The sequence below is a fragment of the Papaver somniferum genome, chromosome 7 (assembly GCF_003573695.1).
Source record: "Papaver somniferum cultivar HN1 chromosome 7, ASM357369v1, whole genome shotgun sequence".
Classification (NCBI taxonomy): Eukaryota; Viridiplantae; Streptophyta; class Magnoliopsida; order Ranunculales; family Papaveraceae; genus Papaver; species Papaver somniferum.
Genome location: NC_039364.1, coordinates 93,994,167 through 94,010,553, shown reverse-complemented (window position 1 = coordinate 94,010,553; position 16,387 = coordinate 93,994,167). Strand labels below are relative to the sequence as shown.

Sequence of the window (16,387 nt, the reverse complement as noted above, 5' to 3'; positions counted from 1 at the left end):
GAGCCATGTTATGTATCGAAGTTGCCAAAACCGGTCAGGTTTAAGGGTTGGAGGAATATTATGAAAGCATCTTACCTATGAATCGACAGATTCATCGTTCTTATGAAGTCTCTGACTTAGAGTAGTCCACTCACCGCCATGTTTCGATCTCGGAGCCATGTTATGTCTCGATGTTTCCAAAACCGGTCAGGTTTAAGGGTTAGAGGAATATTATGAAACCATCTTACCTATGAATCGACAGATTCATCGTTCTTATGAAGTCTCTAACTTTGAGTACTCCACTCACCGCCAGATTTCGAGCTCGGAGCCATGTTATATCTCGAAGTTGCCAAAATCTGACAGGTTTAAGGGTTGGAGGAATATTCTAATGGCACCGATATTATTTATAGATAGACGGATTCATCGTTTTTACGAAGTCTCTGACTTAGAATAGTCCACTTACCAGTTACCGCCAGGTTTCGAGCTCGGAGCCAGGTTATATCTATGTTACTTAGAGTGTTACCACCAAGCTCATGACTACAGCTTTAGTGTAATAATTGTAGTAGCAAAGATATGTGGAGTACTAGTGCAGAAGTTTAGCCACTGTGATGCATGAAGTATAATTTAGAATTCGTAAGAATTTGTGATTTGATAGGTGTAGCCTTATTCTCTTTAGGTGTATGATTTGATTATATTTGTGCCAAAGCATGAAGTTTATCCACTGTGATTATATTTTTGCAAGGCATAACTGCAATAATGAAGACTAACAAGGAAACAATAAAGAAAAAGCTGGTCAGGGAGTTGGCCATAAAGGTAAAGGATTCTCATCTCAATTTCAGTGTAAATAAATTTATTCACCATATCATTTTAACTAACCTATATGCATTGTTGTTGCAGATGAAAAACAAACAGTCCAAAACTGATAAAGGTTCTCCATCTGCAGAACCATCCCTTCCACCTGAAAGTAGGCGATCATCACCAAGGAACAAGAAGTTTGCGATAAAGGTAAAGACTTTTCATCTCAATTTCATAACAAACTACTTACCTTCTCATTTTTAACTAAGCTACACTTTTTGCAAATGAAAAACAAGCAGAACACTCAACAGTCCCCAACTGAAAGTGTTCACTCACTTCAAAGCTGCAAACCCCGACTCAAACCAAGTCCGCGGAACCATCTCTTTCACCTGGAAGTAGGCGATCATCACAAAGGAACAAGAAGTTAGAACCAAGTGCTGCTGTTTCTTCTCTAACTAAATGTGCAACAACTCCAAAGCGTCGTCGACAACCTGAAAGTGCTAAAATGTCATCACCAACTACAAAGAGACAGGCTACTAAGAAGAAGAATGTGCAATCTGAAAGTGCTCAACATTCACAGACCACAACTACAAAGTCCCAATCAAAAAGCTATGAAGGAGATACTGAAAAATCTGGAGTGGGGCGAAAGAATGTAAAGCGGAAACTTGACACAAGCAGCACAGGCCCATGTCTGAATGTTCAACTTAGGGATCCACACGACACTCTCGCAGATTTTCAAGATGAAGAAGAAGAGGAAGAGGAGGAGGAAGCTGTGGAAGAGGATAACTCTGATCATGTGGAGCCTGATGTGGAAGAAGAGAATGATAATGGTAATGATGATGAGCCTGAATTGGAAGAAGAAAATGATAATAGTAATGATGATAATGAGGAAGGTGAAGAAGGAAAAGAAGCGAAGAAAAAGAAAATATGTTCCACGTGGTCCAACCCAGATGTATGCACTGAAGTTAGATTCTGCTGATCCAAAAAGAACAATTTCCTTCAACGCTAACGAACAACCGATTGGTGATCCATCTGTGAAACTTGCCAGTGTGCTAGGGGTGCTTGTTCGGAAACTTCCATTAACGTACAAGGATTGGAGACTTGTTTCCGGTTAAGAAAAACTATTGTTATCTTGCTTTATGGTTTGGTATCAATTGTCTAGGATTACGAAATTACGGTGCAATTGCAGTCTTTAAGGTCTATGTTGTTTCAGTTGCTTCCGGTTGTGGTAAATAATTATGCAAGTTGATTTATTTGGTTTGTATGAATTGTTTATGGCTTAACAAAAGAAAAGGTTTTCGGGATGAATTGTTTAGTCCAATTCGATTCTGGATAAGAGAAACTAAGTTAATTTTGATCTTAGTTAGACTTATCAAAGTGGAGGTTTCGGTTATTCAAGTCTAATAGAATGCCTTAACAAGAAATACTAGTTAACTAACCTAGTACTTGTCTTGTTTAAAAGTGAAAGGTCTAAGTTATTGATGAGAATAACTAGAGCCTGATGAGAAAAATAAAGTTAATTCTGATCTTTGTTTTGGTCTTATCGAACAAGCGATTGTATTTGTGCAATCGGTTTAGCAAAGGAACTAAGGTGCTTAGTCGATTTTTGGTTTGCTTAACTATTAGGGAAAATTGCTTTGGGAAATTGTTTCCTTGATAACATATCAAAACACAATTACTTTTTAGTTTCAGTTCTGATATTGGTTATCAAAAATGGTGTGTGGAACCCTCGTCTTAACTCTTATAGGTTTTGCAAATCTCTTTGTAAGATTTGTAAGATCCTTTTGGTTTGTCCTTTATTTGCTCGTACCTTTGTCATTTTGTGACAAAAAGGGGGAGAAATATATGGAGTAAACAAGTGATATTGATATTGATTTGTATTGATTTGGTATCACTAAGGGAAAGGACAATGGTGCTTAAACGTTATATCTAACGAAATAGTAAAGCATAGACTAAGGGGGAGTAACATATCATATGATGATGGAAAGAACAAAGACGTGCGGATTGAAAAATCTAACTGTCTTACCTTTAGGGGGAGTATTATCTTAGTTATTATAATGTCAACAGCGACATTTAAAGGATTAAATGTATACAGGTTATTGTGCTGTTGAATTTGGGAATCAAGTGTATGTGTAATGAATTCTTGTAATGTGTTTATCCATATGATGTAAGAGTTTTGTCACTAAAATTGACAAAGGGGGAGATTATTAGAGCATAGATCCGCTGAACTCACCAAACGTTGGTATGTCAAGTTTGGTTGTCATATTTAAGTGAACCAAAACTCATTTAAAGAGTCGCTTGATTATTTACTAGAGTCAATTTCGTATAGGTTAGGTTGAAAGTATTAGGATATGAGACTTACAAGTATTACGTGAAGACTTGAAGAATGTGAATAAGTAAGGAGCTACAACGACGACATCATCCTTCCACTTGAGGTTAGTAATATTTGACTTGAACTGTTCTGAAAAAGCGGGGGTCTAACAACCACACCCAATATTTCGATTACCAATCTGTATGGACTAACTCCAATATACTTTCTAGAGAATCAACTAGACAGTCAGACTCAATCAAGGTAAAAGTATATCGAGGAGTTAATATCTCTTCTCTTGATTTGATCTTTACTCAAGCAAATAGAAATTTGCGAGTCTTTATCAAATACAAGGAATAAACTTGGATGGTACCAATAACCAATATCCAAGGATCAATCAATATCCAATCAACAACCAAAGGTTGGATTTCACTATTGATCGATACAACGTACAACCTGTATTATTTCAATTATATAACAAAATATAATGCGGAAAAGAAATAACACAGACACCAGCAATTTTGTTAAATAGGAAACCGTAAATGCAGAAAAACCCCTGGACCTAGTCCAGATTGAACACCACATTGTATTAACCCGCTACAGACACTAGCCTACTGATAGGATTCTGGAAGTACCCTATAAGAGATAACTGCAATCGCACGGTGTCCAACTAGCAGACAGAAGAAAGTACGGGTCGAACCCACAAGGAGCGGTGGAAATACCGATAACTAATATCTCTAACCGAAAACAATACTTTTGAGATTTTTAGGATTAAGAATGAAATAATAAAATTAAACTAAACTAATAGAGTAAATCCAAAGGAAAAGTCGGTAACCACGGTTTCATGGTATCCACTACTATTTCTATTTAATTACTAAAATGAAACATGATTGCAAATATATGTTCATTGTTCGTTCTATCGACACCATCTATTATATGTATGAGAGTCACAAATATCACTGGGACACCCTAAGCATGGCACATCAAAAGACTAAACCCAAGCAAGCACCATCAAATTGTGTTAGCGAGAAAGTTATACGAAACTCAATTATTGATTCACAAATTATATCTGGCTCTTCTAAGTATAACCCATCAAAGGACTCAACCCAATCATGAACTATCAAATAATGAGACCAAAACTATTTGTAAAACTATATCCAACTACGCACAATGGTTATTACTAAACTGGTGGAGCAACAACTCATTTTTTCAATAAATCAATAAAAAATATTCGAAAATCAATCTATTCAAATCATAATGGTATTTTCTCAATTATTCAAATTAGATAGCCTAATACCCCAAGTAGTTTCCACCGTAAACCCTAGTTACATAAAAATCTAACAAGACATGATTAAGGGTTTCTTAAAAACCCAAATAAAAAAAATAAGACAACATAAAGAGATTAAACCCCAAAGGATCGTCGTCTTCTCTTCTCTTTGTTATGCTCAGATCTTTGCGGCAACAAGGTTTTTCTCCTCTCCGGCACTTCCAAGGAGGCACACTTCTCCCTCTCCGTCTGTCACTAACAGAGAAGAACGAAATCTAATTCTGCCCAAAATCGGCCTCCCCCTTTCTGCTTGTGTTCCGTTGGTTCATATATAGTCTGCTGCGACGAAATTCAGTTAAGCCCTAGCTTAGTTTCCAGGCCTAGTCCAACAGCCGATATCCGAATCCAACTCCTTCCCTGACCTGGCCAACACACGGACCACCTCAACCAATTCCATCTTCTCTCAATCGATGCAACAAACTTCTTTTTTTCCATTTTCTCACTCCAGTCCCATATGCACCTGCAGAATTCAAGTCACATCCAAGATCCGCAAGTACTTTCTTAACCGAGTTAACAGCCAGCACCAATTGATATTCGCTGCCTAAAGCACCTTCCACCATGAATTCAACTACAACCAAACTCATCGTTCAACTCGAGCTGTCCATCTCACAACCTTCTTCAACGGCAAAACCAACTCCAGCCATGAACACAATCGATGCCTTGAATCCAACATCTCCAGCTCAGTCACGCCCATGCATACCATGCAACCATCGTTGATCAGCTGACCGAAGCTTTACTCCATCTTCATTCACAGTTCCCCATCGGTTCTTCTTATTTCAGTCCATGCAGAAACGATTGTCATCAGCACTGCCCCAGTCATTTCACACTAAACTCATCATCAAAACAAAACCATTTCCCTATATTTCAGTTCACATCCATCACCAGTTTGATTCATCTTTCTCTTGTGTCTTCGTAAGGCCAACAATAGCATCACTAGCTCCTTTTTGTGAGTAAACTCCATCTGTTGATGTTGTCGATAATTTACAACAATCAAAACCACTAACCGAAATCCCACATACGAATTCAGTCCAGGCCATTAACTCATGGCCATCATCAACCATTCATTAAACACTAATACAACAGCAGCTTCTTCTTTTTCTCCATCGATACACAGAGAACAAACCCCACTTCAGAAAATGAATAACCCAGCTCCACCAATCGATGTCTCAGCAAACTTCTCTATCCATGTATATCAAATCAGTCACCAACAGACTCATAACCAGAACCACCTTCTTGAATCCAATGTTATAGCCATAATCATCTACCACCATCGAATGCACAGCTCACCCAATTGATCCTTGCACAATTCAGTCCATGTCACAACTTATCATCCAACGTCATTGCTAACCAACATGCATCTATACTCTTTGCAGTTTCATTTCTCTGTTAACGCATTTATTCAACACCATTGCTCAGTCTCAACTATCTAAGAAATCACTTCTCATCTTGTTACCGGCAGACGAAGACATTAACAACAACATGAGAATATAAAACCATCACTGCCTCATTTACTTCAGCCATGCACTTCTTGTCTACCCACTAGTGGGCTTGGGCAAAGACAAATTTTCATACCAAATGATATGTTGTTGTGACATGCTTTCGGGGGCATTGCAAATGAATAGTTAAAGTGGTTGTCTCTTCCTGTTGCCACGAGTTAAGTGATATTGATTGCTTCTTATTTTTCTGTTTATTCTCCCGGAAGATTGAAATCACTTGTACTTTCTACAAAAGCACTAAAATAGTGTTGTTAGCCAAAATATCGAGTCCTAACTTATAAAATATGGGTACGAATTGTAACACTTACGTGCTTATCGACACCCCCACACTTATATTTTGCTAGTCCTCGAGCAAAACAAAGAATTGACCCGCTACACAGCTGGTCATAAAATGAAAATTTGAAATACAAATATCATACCCAAGACCCGCTACACAGCTGGTCGAAACTCTAAAATCATAACGATAATTTTTTTTAAGACCCGGTACACAGCTGATCATCTCTCTTTTTTTATCATGTTTTTTTTAGACCCGCTACACAGCTGGTCATAATATGCATTTTTTTATTTATTTATATTTTTTTTAAAAAGACTAACGAAAATGCCACTCCCCACACTTAAAAATAACATTGTCCTCAATGTAATTGAGTCATCCAACGTAAAAATTAAGATGGGAAATTCAAGCAAACAAATAAAAGATAGAGGAAAGAAAACAAATCTGATGGGTTGACTCCCATGAAACGAAATCGTATGGGTTGACTCCCATAAATCATAATCTTCGTATCCATGTTTGGCACATAAAGAACCCCAAATAAGGTGAGGTTGCACCAAAGTAAGCAGCAAAGCATATATATAAAGTCTGAAAAGTTGGGGATTAGTCCAACAAATCAGGTCAGCTGCGAATATGAACCTGCAAACACTATAAACCTCCAAAAAGATATATAAATCCATTCACAATTGAAAACAGTCCTTGGTCGAGATAAATAAATCACTTACATGGACAATAAACATAGAATGTATATTAGTTTCTATTTGGGAAGCACACTCTAAATCAGGTTCTAAATCAGCTGAAATACATTCGGTCGACACATTATCTTCACTACATGTCATAGGAAGCAATGTATTGACAATGCAAAAAGGCAAATAATTATCAATATTAGCACGATGACCTATACATGGTTCAAGTTTATCAAAATCAGTAACTCTTAAATCTGGTTCTAAGTCTTCGGAAATAACTTTCGTTGTTGAGTTACCTTGATTAACTATTGGAGGTCGTAATGCATTGATAATATCAATAATCATAGTATCATTGGAATCAGAAAAGTGGGCTAAACAAACAGATAAAGTCTAAAAATCATCGACACAAGTTATCTGACCAATATCAATATGTTCAACATTCACATCAGCAATCAGAAAATCACTATATGTATCAGAAAAACAAGAGCACAACGGAGCAACAATATCATGAATAATCGCCTCATCGCTATCTGCAACTAAGTGACTTATAGGAAATTCATTATTTGAATGATTAGAAAATATCTCATTATGCACGTCCACTGTCTTTAAGTCATCAGATTCAACAATAATATCTTTTGTATAAATATGTTTTTCTAAATCATCGTTATCTGAATAAATGGCGTCTCTAACACAACTCTCGTCCTTTTGAATAGACAAATAATCAGTTAGATCATGAGTTGTGTAAGATAGAATAGATTTAGATATTATATCGGTATCATAATTCCTAAAATAACTTCTAGTATCAAGTTCCTTTTCATCCTCATCGTATTGGGGTTGATACTCATCTGAATAACCACCCATAGCGAAATTACGTGGATTCCAAGTTTCATACCTGAGATGATTATAAGCAAGAACTTCCTTATATCGTGACCCATACATGTATTCCCCAAGCATCATAGACGATGTCTCGCGCAAAGCACTCATCGTTCTCAAAAAGGCTCCTGAAATAAAATTCTGAAGCACAAAACAAGTCAAAAGGAAAAAGAAATCCCAAAAAATAAAAATATTGTACAAAAAAATAAAAATAAATAAACACCTAAGTATTTACATAATAAAAATATACTAATTACAATATTCCACAACCGCTCCCCGGCAGCAGCGCCAAAAATTGATAGCATTCTGGAAGTACCCTATATGTGATAATCGCAATCGCACGGTGTCCAACTATCAGACAGAGGAAAGTACGGGTCTAACCCACAAGGAGCGGTGGAAATACCGATAACTAATATCTCTAACCGAAAATAATACTTTTGAGATTTTTAGGATTAAGAATGAAATAATAAAATTAAACTAAACTAATAGAGTAAATCCAAAGGAAAAGTTGGTAACCAGGATTTCATGATATCCACTACTATCTCTATTTAACTAATAAAATGAAACATGATTGCAAATATATGTTCATTGTTCGTTCTATCGACACCACCTATTATACGTATTAGAGTCGCAAATATCACTAGGACACCCTAAGCATGGCATATCAAAAGACTAAACCCAAGCAAGCACCATCAAATTGTGTTAGCGAGAAAGTTATACGAAACTAAATTATTGATTCACAAATTGTATCTGGCTCTTCTAAGTATAACCCATCAAAGGACTCAACCCAAGCATGAACTATCAAATAATGAGACCAAAACTATTTGTAAAGCTATATCCAATTACGCACAAAGGTTATTACTAAACCGGTGGAGCAACAACTCATTTTTTCAATAAATCAATAAATAATATTCGAAAATCAATCTATTCAAATTATAATGGTCTTTGCTCAATTATTCAAATTAAATAGCCTAATACCCCAAGTAGTTTCCACCATAAACCCTAGTTACATAAAAATCTAGCAAGACATGATCAAGGGTTTCTTAAAAACCCAAATGAAACAAATAAGACACGATAAAGAGATTAAACTCCAAAGGATCGCCGTCTTATCTTCTCTTTGTTATTCTCAGATCTTTGCGGAAACAAGGTTCTTCTCCTCTCCGGCACTTCCAAGGCGGCCGCACTTCTCCCTCTGTCTGTCACTAACAGAGAAGAACGAAAGTTAATTATGCCCAAAACCGGCCTCCCCCTTTCTGCTTGTGTTCTGTTGGTTCATATATAGTCTGTTGCAACGAAATTCAGTTAAGCCCTAGCTGAGTTGCCAGGCCCAGTCCAACAGCCGATAGCCAAATCCAACTCCTTCCCTAACCTGGCCAACACACGGAACACCTCAACCAATTCCATCTTCTCTCAATCAATGCAACAAACTTCTTTTTTTCCATTTTCTCACTCCAGTCCCATATGTACCTGCAGAATTCAAGTCACGCCCAAGATCCGCAAGGGGTAGATTTTTATATGTCCCTACTTTTGACACCCAATAAATATATCCTTATACAACAATAAATATGTCTCTACTTTTTAATAACCTTATCCATTTAAAATTATATTACCTTAATAACCCTCACTCATATAATATTTTTCATTATTTCAAAATGGAACAAATTTTTTCCACTACCACTAGAACCACCACCACCAACATTCAACTACCATTCCACCACCACCGTTCAACAACCACCACCTACCAACCGCCACCACCACTAATATTCCACCACCACTCCTTCACCACCATTACACCACCACTAGTCCGTCGCCGCCACCACCACTAGTTCGTCGTCGCCGCCACCACCGCCACTGTCAGCGCCGCCGCGGCCACCACTAGTTCAGATATTTTTGTATCAACAACAGTTGATCCAGTTTAGGGGATCAACAACGATAGTTGATCCAAAAAAAAGGATCAACAGTGGAAGTTGATCCAATTTAGTGGATCAACAATGGTAGTTGATCCACTAAATTGGATCAACAATGAAAGTTGATCCATGTAAATGTAGTGAACTTGGCGTGAGTCGAACACGCGTCATATGACATGGAGTCAGTCATGCTACCATTGCACCAAAAGTTCAACATTGGAAGAAATTTACATGATTTAAACTACAACGCATGATTTAAGATACAAGCATGATTATACTTATCCAAGGAAATATTGTCAACAATAGGAGTTGAAAGGATCGACAACAGTAGTTGATCCCATAAACAATTGGGTCAACAACAAGAGTTGATCCCATAGATGGATCAACAACCATAGTTGATCCCATAAAAAATTGGGTCAACAACAGGAGTTGATCCCATAAAATGGATCAACAACAACAATTAATCCCATAAAAACATAAACACCATTCAAAGCAACATTTATCACTGCCCTAACATCCACCACCACTGCCGCAAAACTTAAACAACCACCACCACAACTATACCTTCCACCACCATCAAAAACATCCAACACAAATACAATTATAATACAGTCATTACCACCAACCTAAAAGAAGGCGTCAACAACAGTAGTTGATCCAATAAAAATTGGATCAACAATAGGAGTTAATCCAATAAACGGGATCAACAATAGTAGTTGATCCAATAAAAACTGAAGTAAGTAGGTTAATGAAAGGACAATTGCTATATCTGGAACACCATCAACATATTGAACTCGATCTCGAACACATATTCAAACCTCCATTAACAATAGCACCAATAGTTCCCATCACCAAATGTGACCCAAATCAAACAGAAACTTCATCTTCTTTGCTAATCTAACTCGTTCCCAATCTTAATTTCATCTTAGGAACCCTAATTTCATATTTCGTTCTTCAATCTCTCAGTTTAGATTTCATAACAGCAAACTTATTAACTTTAATAGATTTGTTGATAGCGGTTGCGAAGGTAACGAAGGTGATGGTGCTGGTTTTGGTGGAGGAACTCGAGATGATGATGATTCTTTGATAATCTAACTCGATCCCAATCTTAATTTCATCTCAGGAACCCTAATTTCACCTTTTGTTCTTCAATCTCTCAGTTTAAATTTAACAGCAGCAAAATATATTGACCTTAATAGATCTCTTGATAGCGGTGGCGGAAGTAACGGAGGTGGTGGTGCTGGTTGTGGTGGAGGCGATCGAGATGGTGGTGGTGATGGGAACGATGAAGATGGTGGTGGCGACGGAGATGAAGATGGTGAGGACGAGATGAAGATTTTGGTTCGTGTTTTGCTGAGAAGTAAAGAAGGAAGGGCGTGTAATTGATACATAAAGGATAAATATGGAAACCATGAAAATAACTTTTTTTGAAAAAATTTCAATTATGCCACTAGGGACATATATAAAGTCTGCTAGGGATATTTGTGAAGTCCCATCAAAAGGAGGGACAATAATTCAATTTCCACATCCCGCAAGTACTTCCTTAACCGAGTTAAGAACCATCACCAATTGATATTCGCTGCCTAAAGCACCTTCCACCATGAATTCAACTTCAACTAAACTCATCGTTCAACTCGAGCTGTCCATCTCACAACCTTCTTCAACGGAAAAACCAACTCCATCCATGAACACAATTGATGCCTTGAATCCAACATCTCCAGCTCAGTCACGTCCATGCATACCATGCAACCATCGTTGATCAGCTGACCGAAGCTTTAATCCATCTTCATTCACAGTTCCCCATCGGTTCTTCTTATTTAAGTCCATGCAGAAACGATTGCCATCAGCACTGCCCCAGTCATTTCACACCAAACTCATCACCACCGGCAGCTGATTCAATCCACCTCCAATAACTCCAGTGACTGCCATGTCTTCTTTCACGTCACGAGAACTGTATAGAGCCACCATCATCAGAAAAAAACCATTTCCCTGTATTTCAGTTCACATCCATCACCAGTTTGATTCATCTTGCTCCTGTGTCTTCGTAAGGCCAACAATAGCCTCACTAGCTCATTTTTGTGAGTAAACTCCATTTGTTGATTTTGTCGATGATTTCCAACAATCAAAACCACTAACCGAAATCCCACATACGAATTCAGTCCAGGACATTAACTCATGGCCATCATCAACCATTCATTAAACCCTAATACAACAACAGCTTCTTCTTTTTCTCCATCGACACACATCGAACAAACCCCACTTCAGAAAATGAATAACCCAGCTCCACCAATCGATGTCTCAGCAAACTTCTCTATCCATGTATATCCAATCAGTCACCAGCATACTCATAACCAGAACCACCTTCTTGAATCCATTATTATAGCCATAATCATCTACCACCATCGAATGCACAGCTCACCCAATTGATCCTTGCACAATTCAGTCCATCTCACAACTTATCATCCAACGCCATTGCCAACCAACATGCATCTATACTCTTCGCAGTTTCATTTCTCTGTTAACGCATTTATTCAACACCACTGCTCAGTCTGAACTATCTAAGAAATCACTTCTCATCTTGTTACTGGCAGACGAAGACATCAACAACAACATGAGAATATAAAACCATCACTACCTCATTTACTTCAGCCATGCACTTCTTGTTTACCCACTAGTGGGCTTGGGCAAAGAAAAATTTTCATACCAAATGATCTGCTGGTGTGACATGCTTTCGGTGGTATTACAAATGAATAGTTAAAGTGGCTGTCTCTTCCTGTTGTCACGAGTGAAGTGATATTGATCGCTTCTTATTTTTTTTGTTTATTCTCTCGGAAGATTGAAATCACTTGTACTTTCTACAAAAGTACTAAAATAGTGTTGTTAGCCAAAATATCGAGTCCTAACTTATATAAATATGGGTACGAAATGTAGCTTATCACCTACTACAAACTAACTTCGGTCTGGACTGTAGTTGAACCCTAATCAATATCACACTGATTCAAGGTACAGTTGCGCTCCTTACGTCTCTAATCCCAGCAGGATACTACGCACTTGATTCCCTTAGCTGATCTCACCTACAACCAAGAGTTGCTACCACCCAAAATCGAAGACTTTAATAAAAAAATTTGTATCACACAACATAGTCTACGATAATAGATAAATTTGTCTCCCAAAGATAAACCTACAAGTTTTGTTCCGTCTTTTGATAAAATCAAGGTGAACAAGAACCAATTGATAAACGAGACTTATATTCCCGAAGAACAGCCTAGTATTATCAATCACCTCACAATAATATAAATCGTATGGTAATGAACCTAGATATTGCGAAATCACAAACGATAAGACGAAGATGTTTATGATTTCTTTTTATCTTTCCCTATCGGAGATATAATCTCAAGCCAATCTTATAATTGAAATCGTACGATAGAAAATGGCAAGATCAGATCGCTCAACTACAAGAGAAGTAGTTTCGTCTGGCTTCACAATCCCAATGAAGTCTTTAAGTCGTTAACCGACAGGGTCTCGAGAAGAAACCTACGGTTAAAGGAGAATCGACTCTAGAAAAACCAACTAGTATCACACAGGAGGTGTGAGATTAGTTTTTCCAGTTGTTAGACGTCTCCCCTATATAGTTTTCAAATCAGGGTTTGCAATCCAAGTTACCTTGGTAACAAAGCATTCAATATTCACCGTTAGATGAAAAACCTGATTTATCCAAGCTAATATCTTTCAACTGTTATATCGAAACTTAGCTTGTCACACACACAAATGATATGTATTCATTTAGGTTTGAGTAACCGTACCTAAACGTGTACACTTAGTTGGTTCACTAATAGTTAACCAATGGTTAGCCATATGAGTACTTTAATATTAACCGTATTAATCTTTCTCATAACTAGTTCAAATGACTCATAAGAACTAGTTAAAGATTTGTTCAATTGCTTAGATCTTTATACATAGACACAATTGAAACAAAATCGGTTTGATTCACTTGAATCAATTCATGAAAAATATAGCCACGGTTTGCAAAGATTGCATTCCTTGTTGATTTATTGTTTAAGTTCATGAAACTACCGATTTGAGAAATATAACCAGCTTGGGTACGCGTACGGGTATGCGTACATTAGCTACCAGATTTGAGTTGGTTTTGGTTTCCAAACTCAGCAGAACTTTTTGGGTAGAAAAGTTTCTCCAGTACGCGTACCTAAGGTGACTGGTTTATGAGTTCGTAAACTCCAAACTCAGCAGAATTTTCCGGGAGGAAAAGTTCCGCCAGTACGCGTACGGGTACGCGTACCCAACCTGTCTCCTTCACCAATACCGCATGCACACATATACACGCACTTGGTTTCCGGTGAAAAAGCGTGGGTCTAACAACCACACCCAACAATTCGATTAGCAATCTGTATGGACAAACTCCAATATACTTTCTAGAGAATCAACTAGACAGTCAGACTCAATCTAGATAAAAATTATATCAAAGAGTTTATATCTCAATCTCTCGATTTGATCTTTACTCAAGCAAATAGAAATCTGCGAGTCTTTATCAAAGAGAGATAACTTGGATGGTAGCAAAGACCAATATCCAAGTGTCAATCAATTTAAATCAATAACCAAAAAGTAGGATATTCTAAATGATTAAACAACGCACAACCTATGATATTTCAATTATATAAAAAAATATAATGCGAAAAAGAAATAACACAGACACCAGATTTTGTTAACGAGGAAACCGCAAATGCAGAAAAACCCCGGGACCTAGTCCAGATTGAACACTGTATTAAGCCATTACAGACACTAGCCTACTCCAAATTAACTTCGGTCTGGACTAACCCCAATCAATATCACACTGATCCAAGGTACAGTTATGCTCTTACGCCTCTGATCCCAGCAGGAGTAGCGTACTTGATTCCCTTAGCTGATCTCACCCACAACTAAGAGTTGTTACGACCCAAAGTCGAAGACTTTAATAAACAAATCTCCCATGAATATACCTACGAGTTTTGTTTCGTCTTTTGATAAATCAAGGTGAACAGGAACCAATCAATAATACCAGACTTATATTCCCGAAGAACAGCTTAGTATTATCAATCACCTCACAATAATCTTAATCGACGCAGCGAAAAAGATATTGTGGAATCACAAACGATGAGACGAAGATGTTTGTGACTTCTTTTCTATCTTGCCTATCGGAGATATAAAATCTCGAGCCAATTATTTCAATTGTACTCGTAACGATAGAAGATGCAAAATCATATCACACAACTACAAGAAAAGTAGTATCGGTCTGGCTTCACAATCCCAATGAAGTCTTTAAGTCGTTAACCTAGTTTAGAAGAAGAAACCAAAGGTTATAGGAGAATCGACTCTAGCTTAGCCCAAGTAGTATCACACAGAATGTGTGGGGATTAGGTTTCCCAGTTGCTAGAGTTATCCCTTATATACACTTTCAAATCAGGGTTTGCAGTCAATGTTAGCTTGGTAACAAAGCATTCAATATTCACCGTTAGATAAAAACCTGATTAGATTCAAGCTAATATTTCTCAACCGTTAGATCGAAAACTTATCTTGTTACACACAAATGAAATGTCCAATTTTGGGTTTACGAAACGTTACCAAACATTAACATTTGTTGGTTCAAAAATAGTTAACCAAATGGTTAGCCATGTGATTACTTTCATATCAAACATATTTTTCTTCACCATAACTAGTTCAAATGACTCAAATGAACTAGTTAGAGAGTTGTTCAATTGCAAGGAAATCTTATGTAACTACACAAGACACAATCGAAGCAAAAACGATTTGATTCACTTGAATCAGTTCATGAACTTTATAGCCACGGTTTGCATTTTGCATTCCTTAGTTAATATAAATATAAGTTCACAAACAATCGTCTTTAGATATAGCCAACTTAAGTTCGCAGACTTAGTTTGCGGACTTAAGTTCCCGGAAGGAGTTCACAAACTCCAGCAGATTTTCTCGGGTCGAGAACTTCTGCCATTTCACGGACTGAGTTCACATTCTTGTTCCGATTCTCTTGATCAACAAAGTTCGCAAACTCCGGTTCAAGGAAAAAAGACTTATACATATATGTGTTGCCACACAATGCTTATATCCAGCAATGGTTATATAATCTAAACTCTCATTTCAATCATTGAAACATTCTTAGAGGACATTATTATATAGTTGTTATTCACAAACTATTTTTCGTTAAAGTAAGCAATTTTCAAAGTGATTGAAACATAACATGACTTTCGTCACTAGGTAAAGATGAACTTGGCCAAAGCAAAATCTTACCAACACATATTTCGAGAAATAGATAGGAGAGATAAACTCGGCTCGAAATAGCAAATGTGTATAATCAAAGTCTATATGGCAAAACGACTTTTGTCTCAAAGATATGAGATAGAGTAGATAGACTTCTGAGTGACAGATGAGTTCAAGTCTCCATATACCTTTTGGTCGGATGAAGTTCCACTGGTTCCTTGAGTAGTTCTTCGTCTTCGTAAGATAATCGACATGGAGTCTGGAGTTCAACTATTCCTAACTATCCTAGACCGAGACTTAGTCATAAGTAAACTAGAAATAAAGACATATAGTTTTGATCACTAACATTGACAAACATGCTTGAGATAGCAACGCATGCGATTTCGACCGAGCAATGCTCTAACAATCTCCCCCTTTGTCAATTTTAGTGACAAAACTATCAATACATATGGATTACAAAATAGATAAAACTTTGTGGATT

General features: G+C 37.3%; 1 protein-coding gene across 1 annotated transcript; it reads left to right on the top strand.

Annotated features, from left to right (window-relative positions):
* Positions 1 to 1,279: 1,279 nt before the first annotated feature.
* On the top strand, positions 1,280 to 11,025 carry LOC113294928 (aspartate, glycine, lysine and serine-rich protein-like). Its single transcript, XM_026543297.1, has 3 exons — positions 1,280 to 1,604; positions 1,937 to 2,002; positions 10,814 to 11,025. Exons 1-3 carry the CDS (start codon positions 1,280 to 1,282, stop codon positions 11,023 to 11,025), a joined length of 603 nt encoding a protein of 200 aa, XP_026399082.1.
* Positions 11,026 to 16,387: the final 5,362 nt, after the last annotated feature.

Excerpts from the sequence above, each read along its gene's own strand:
- LOC113294928 (XM_026543297.1), top strand. The coding sequence starts at position 1,280 with ATGTCATCACCAACTACAAAGAGACAGGCTACTAAGAAGAAGAATGTG. Across the intron at positions 1,605-1,936 it reads GGAAGAAGAGAATGATAATG|GATTACGAAATTACGGTGCA; the intron begins GTAATGATGATG and ends TCAATTGTCTAG. Across the intron at positions 2,003-10,813 it reads TTCAGTTGCTTCCGGTTGTG|CAGCAAAATATATTGACCTT; the intron begins GTAAATAATTAT and ends TAAATTTAACAG.